General features: G+C 42.5%; 2 protein-coding genes across 2 annotated transcripts; one reads left to right on the top strand and one right to left on the bottom strand.

Annotated features, from left to right (window-relative positions):
• Positions 1-934: 934 nt before the first annotated feature.
• On the bottom strand, positions 935-2,043 carry LOC110612597. Its single transcript, XM_021753376.1, has 2 exons — positions 1,953-2,043; positions 935-1,716 (listed from the first exon to the last, which is right to left on the bottom strand). Exons 1-2 carry the CDS (start codon positions 2,041-2,043, stop codon positions 935-937), a joined length of 873 nt encoding a protein of 290 aa, XP_021609068.1.
• Positions 2,044-4,066: 2,023 nt separating this feature from the next.
• On the top strand, positions 4,067-5,568 carry LOC110614207 (protein EXORDIUM-like 5). The gene has a single exon (XM_021755717.2). It carries the CDS (start codon positions 4,210-4,212, stop codon positions 5,266-5,268), a length of 1,059 nt encoding a protein of 352 aa, XP_021611409.1. The 5' UTR covers positions 4,067-4,209; the 3' UTR covers positions 5,269-5,568.
• Positions 5,569-5,817: the final 249 nt, after the last annotated feature.

Below are 5,817 nucleotides of genomic sequence, written 5' to 3' on the forward strand. Positions count from 1 at the left end.
CCAAATACAATTTTCTTCTGTCTTATTGGTTTCACTCCGGGGAGGACGTTGAGCTTGTGGATCATCACCTCGGATCTATTCCCGGCATGTCAGAAGGCTTCTAGGCGAAACTTGAAGCATGTCCTCTGATTAGGGCCATTGCTGCTGCTTTTTGCTCTTCGTCAAGGCTAAAGACCTTGTCTGTCTCTTCTTTTGATAGTGGGAATATCTCCAGCTCTCCAACGGGCTCCGTCCTGCCCTCCTTCTTTTCATCCTGGACCTCCATGACCTCTGGATTTATCCCCTCAACTGTTGTACTTGGTTCTGCCACAGTGGCCAGATACACTGCTCTAGCTTCCTCCTGTCTTCCCCGGACTACTCTCACCCCTGCCTTTATTAGAAATTTCATGGTCAGGTATCTGATACTAGTCACTGCTTCGAAGTCATACAACATAGGCCTTCCCAATATTGCATTGTAACTTAATGAGAGCTTCACCACTAGGAAGACTGCGTAGTGAGTCTGAGACAAGGGTGGTTCTCCCAATGTTAGGGCCACTTTCACCTTCCCTTCTACAGCCACCAGGGTTCCCCCTATTCTCTTGACCGGGGCCTGATCCCTTACCAGCTGCTCTTTCGGTATTTTCATCTGTTGAAAAACTTTGTAGGGCAGCATATTCACCTTGCTCCCATTTTCGACTAGGATCTTGCGAACCCTGTAGTTATGAATGATGACCTCGATGACAAAAGCATCGTCGTGGGGCATCTGAATCCCGTGAGCGTCCTCGGAGGAGAAGGAGATAGTCACTAGGGAGTGCTCTACTATTTGCAAGACCTCGTTGTTGTTCCCCTTCCCACATCAGATTCTCTTCTTCCCTCTTTTGCTCATCCAGCCTCTAGTTCCTCCTACGATCATATTGATGGTTCCGCTGGAGCCGTCGTTCATAGGCTCTGCTCCTTATCTACAGGGCCTCTCTGCTATGGCATTCTGCTGGGGCCTCTCTCCTTCTGGTTTCTTCATAAAGTTCTGGAGATGCCCCTTCTTTATCAGCCTCTCTATCTCGCTGATCAATTGATAGCAGCTGTTGGTATCATGGCCATGGGTCCGGTGGTATTGGCAATACTTGTTAGGATCCCTCCGACTAGCGTCAGCCTTCATGGGCTTAGGCCACTGGACGAAGTCCTTGTCCTGTACTACCATGAGTACTTCGGCTCTGGATGCATTTAGAGGAGTAATTCCCTCAGGGATCAGGGGCTGGTATCCCGTTGATCTCTCCTGTTCTAGGCTGCCTATATGCCTCAGGCCCTTTATTCTTACGCCTCTCTTGTCTCTCCGGCCTTCTTTCTTCCACTGTTTTTCCCTGTCCCCGACCTCCCTAGCAAACCTGCTGGTGATTAAGGTGTCATCTTGCGTTATGTACTTCTCTGCTCTCTTCATCAATTCCGCTAGGGTAGTGGGTGGCTTTCTGCACAGCGATCTGAAAAACTCAGGGGATGTGGTCCCCTTCTGCATGGCTTCCACTGCCCGACTCTCATCTAACTCAGGGATCTGCAAAGCTTCTGTGTTGAGACGAACCACATACTCCCTTAATGATTGATTTTTCCTTTGCCGGACTGTTTCTAAATAGCTAGTCTTCCTCTTAGCCGAGACCCCTGCTATGAACCGACTGATGAATATGTCGGCGAGGTCCCTGAAGCTTTTAATGCTTTCCGCCTCCAGGCTGTTGAACCAAGCCCTCGCTGGTTGTGTGAGAGTTGTGGGGGAAGACCTTACATGTCAGAGCGTCCGACAATGTCTGGAGCTCCATGAACGTTTTGTAGTTTAGGATATGCTCCCGAAGGTTCTCTGCTCCATCATATGTTGCCATGGGTGGCATCATAACCTTTTTTGGGATGGTCTCCTACTATATCCACCCTGAGAATGGTGAGTATGTAGGTAAGAGGGTTTGACTGTTGTCTTTTGCCCTCAGCTCAACTAGGAGCTGCTCCTTCATTCTCTGCAACTTCTAGTCTACGTATGTCTCTTCCTGCCTCGGCCTCTTTTCCAAGCGATACCCTTCTCCCCATTCCTCACTTTCCATCCTCCAAACTGTCCCCGCAGAATAGCTTTCTGCTTCATCATTTTCAATGAGCTCTCTTACTCTTCTTCCTCGGGCTCTGACTGTCGACTCCTCTTCTCTACTTGCTCCTCCACTCCCTTCTCCGGTCCTCCAGCTACTTTTACTGGGGGATTTGGTAGTTGAAGGTAGTTGAGGCTCAGTAGCATTATTCCCTCAGCTACAGGGGGTACGTTTAGTGGGGTATTGAGACCCCTCTACTACAACATCTACCCACTGGCTAGGGCAGTGTTTTGTAGCTGAAGAACCATAGCTTGAAGTTTTTGGTTGGACAGGGTAGCGGCGAGGGATTAAACATCACTGGTGGTTGGTTGGAGACGGTTGTAGGACTAGAGAAAGAGAACTGCTGACCTTCTTTAGCAGAGCTCAAGTTGTTCGGGGTGTTATTGACATGGTTTTCGTTGTGGTTTGCCATATGGATCTCAGTGGGTGTTACAAGAACGAAACTCTGGTGATAAAAAGATCTCATTCGTTCCTACAGAGGATGCCAATTGATATTCTGAGATCCAGAAAATAAGATTTACAGTATGTGTGTAAATTTGACTGGGGAAGATCACGTTCCTTCCCTTTTATCCTTTTTTCTTTTGTGTACTAGTGACGTCTGCCTCTCTGCTACAATGCCACCTGTCTCTGTCACTCAGATCTGTATGTATAGACGTGTCAGAGATCCCTCCATGCCAGACCATTTAATTTTCTCCGGCGCGCATGCTGATAGGGTTGTGAAGTGACTGGGCCAACTATTCTCCCTCACGTCATATCGCCGGGCTGAGTTATCTTTTGTTGGGCCCGTACTCACGGTTGATCCGGTCTACCAATATATCCGGGTTAGGACTTGCGGTATTGTATCAGTTTGCTTGAGGATGATCTGATGGACTTTGGGTTTGTGTTCTTCTTTAGGGCTCGACCATGCAATAACGAGTAACTAAATTATAAATTTTTTTAAAAATAATATTATATAAAGTCATGACTTATTTGAATTTAAAAAAAAATTAAAGTTTACAAATTCATTTGGCAAAAAAATTTAATTAAGCTTATTTAATTTGGATTTTATCAAAAGTTTGATTTGGACATTTTTCCAAATTCAAAAAAAATTTAATCCTCACTAGATTCGTTTAAAAGGCTACCCAATTTCCCTTCTTCACTGGGCCAACACTGATTATTTATTTCAGTCCTTTAATTTTTCTTTATTTTTTTTTTCTAGCACTATACTCCTTTCTCCTTCTTGACTATGTTTGGGTTTTTTTTCTTATCAATAATGACTATGCTAAGGTAAATCTATATATTTTTTGTATTTTGATCCTATAAAATATGGTTTCACATTCTATATTTGACTTGGTTTGAGTTCCTCTTATTATTGTGTTGGTGACTTATATTCATTAGTCAATACTATATATATATATATATATGATTTTGTTATTATAACTATTTAGTTTTTTCCATAAATTGAAAAGACTATATAGTTGTGACTTGATATTGAATAATTATATTTTGAAATTATGTAATTAATTATATTTAATAATATTTTATTATTTTTTACATTATTAACGAGTTAAATTAATTTAAAAATATATAAACTAAATATGTAACCAATTGAATAAATGATAAAATTATTTTACACTCACAAATTTAAACTAGTGATAAATACATTTGAATAAATATGAGAAATCTCAAATTTTATTCCTTAATTCTCTTTCCCTATTTAAAAAAAAATTAAAATTTTCAATAAATAATATGGAGTGCTTTTGGTGAAATCAAATCTTAGTAACGAGGGAGCTTTTACTTTTATTAACTTTGACTAACTTTATTAAACAGTTTTGAGTTTAATATTACCATTTAATTTGAAAAACTATCCGCAAATTAACCCCGAGAAAAACGCAACCTTTCAGTAAAGTAGATTGCAACAAAACGACATACCAGAGAGAGAGAGTGAGAGAAAGCTCTCAAAATACTGTGCCCACACGTTGCAGGTTTGCAGCTGTCTCCAGCCCATTTCCCTCCCATTTTCTCCATTTTTCCCTCAACCTCTGCTCTCTTTATATAACCCCATTTCTCTTCTTCATTCCCTCACCATCCACCATCTCCACCTTCTCCGCCACACGCGCCACCGCAGTTCAAAATGTTGCAGCCCCATTTCTTGCTTTCTGTCGTTGGCTGCTTTATATTCTTTACATCTAGCTATGTTTATGCTTCCACTTCTTCAAATCCACCGCAGCTGCAGACCTTGAACACTAACCCAGAGTACATCAACCCAAAGCTTCCCCCTAGAACCCTCTCCTCGTCCAAGAAATTTGAGGGTTCTTCCGACTTGGTTCAGCTCCGTTACCACATGGGTCCTGTTCTCTCTTCCTCCCCCATCAACATTTACCTTATCTGGTATGGTCGTTGGGCTGCTTCCCAAAAGCTCCTCATTAAGGACTTCATCAATTCCATTTCTCCTGCCACTGCTGCTGCTAAGCCTTCGGTCTCCGAATGGTGGCGCACTGTCTCTCTTTACACAGATCAAACCGGCGCCAATATCTCTCGTTCTGTCCTCATCGCTGGTGAATACACCGATAAGGCCTACTCTCATGGGATCCACTTGACTCGTCTTTCCGTCCAGCAAGTGATAGCCACTGCCGTGAAATCTGCTCCTTTCCCAGTGGATCACAAAAACGGGATCTACCTGATCCTTACAGCGCAAGACGTAACGGTACAGGACTTTTGTCGAGCAGTCTGTGGGTTCCATTACTTCACATTCCCATCCATGGTGGGTTACACATTACCATACGCATGGGTTGGAAACTCAGGGAAACAATGTCCCGAAGTTTGCGCCTATCCTTTCGCAATCCCAGGATACATGGGAGGAGGTGGGCCTGGAGCTTTGAAATCACCAAACGGAGATGTGGGTGTGGACGGTATGATCAGCGTAATAGGGCATGAACTTGCAGAGCTGTCTTCAAACCCATTAGTAAACGCTTGGTACGCAGGCGAAGACCCAACAGCACCAACAGAGATCGGAGATTTGTGCGAAGGATTGTATGGAACAGGCGGCGGCGGAGGCTACATAGGGCAAGTGATGAGGGACAAGCAAGGAAGAACCTTCAACATGAATGGGAAGAGTGGAAGGAAATTTCTGGTTCAGTGGATTTGGAGCCCTGAGTTGAAGGCATGTGCTGGCCCTAATGCTTTGGATTAGACCTCATTCTTAGGATCTTGCAATATATATATATATAAAATCAGATTCTATGCCTTTGAATCTTGAGCTTCATGGAAGCAAATGGGGTTGCTGGGTATGCAAAAAAAAAAAAAAAAAAAAAAATTGTGGTGGTGAGATTGGGGATAGGGAGGATAAGATGATGGGATTTATCATCTTTCTCATTTTTTTTATTATTTATTTTTAATTTATAGATAGTTTAGATGTGTAAAGAAGGAGAAGAAGAATGGTGTTGATGTTAGATTTTTCCACTTATAGCAATAAATTTTATTTATAATTTAATATTATTGCATTTCAATGGCTTCTGTTCCTAAACTACCAGATTTCTGGAACTCAGTTCAATGCAATCTTGCCTGAAACATGAAATTGATGAGAAGAATGGTCATTTCTTCTTGGACTTTCATGCTCCTTAACTGGGTTGGGATTCTAAATGAGTAATGTCGTAGCTGTAAATAAAGTCTCAATTTAGAAATTCAAAGCCACTTTTGATGAACAGAGAAAATCCAAGCCTTGGATATACCCTCTGCTTGT

The sequence above is a fragment of the Manihot esculenta genome, chromosome 4 (genome assembly GCF_001659605.2).
Source record: "Manihot esculenta cultivar AM560-2 chromosome 4, M.esculenta_v8, whole genome shotgun sequence".
NCBI classification, from domain to species: Eukaryota; Viridiplantae; Streptophyta; class Magnoliopsida; order Malpighiales; family Euphorbiaceae; genus Manihot; species Manihot esculenta.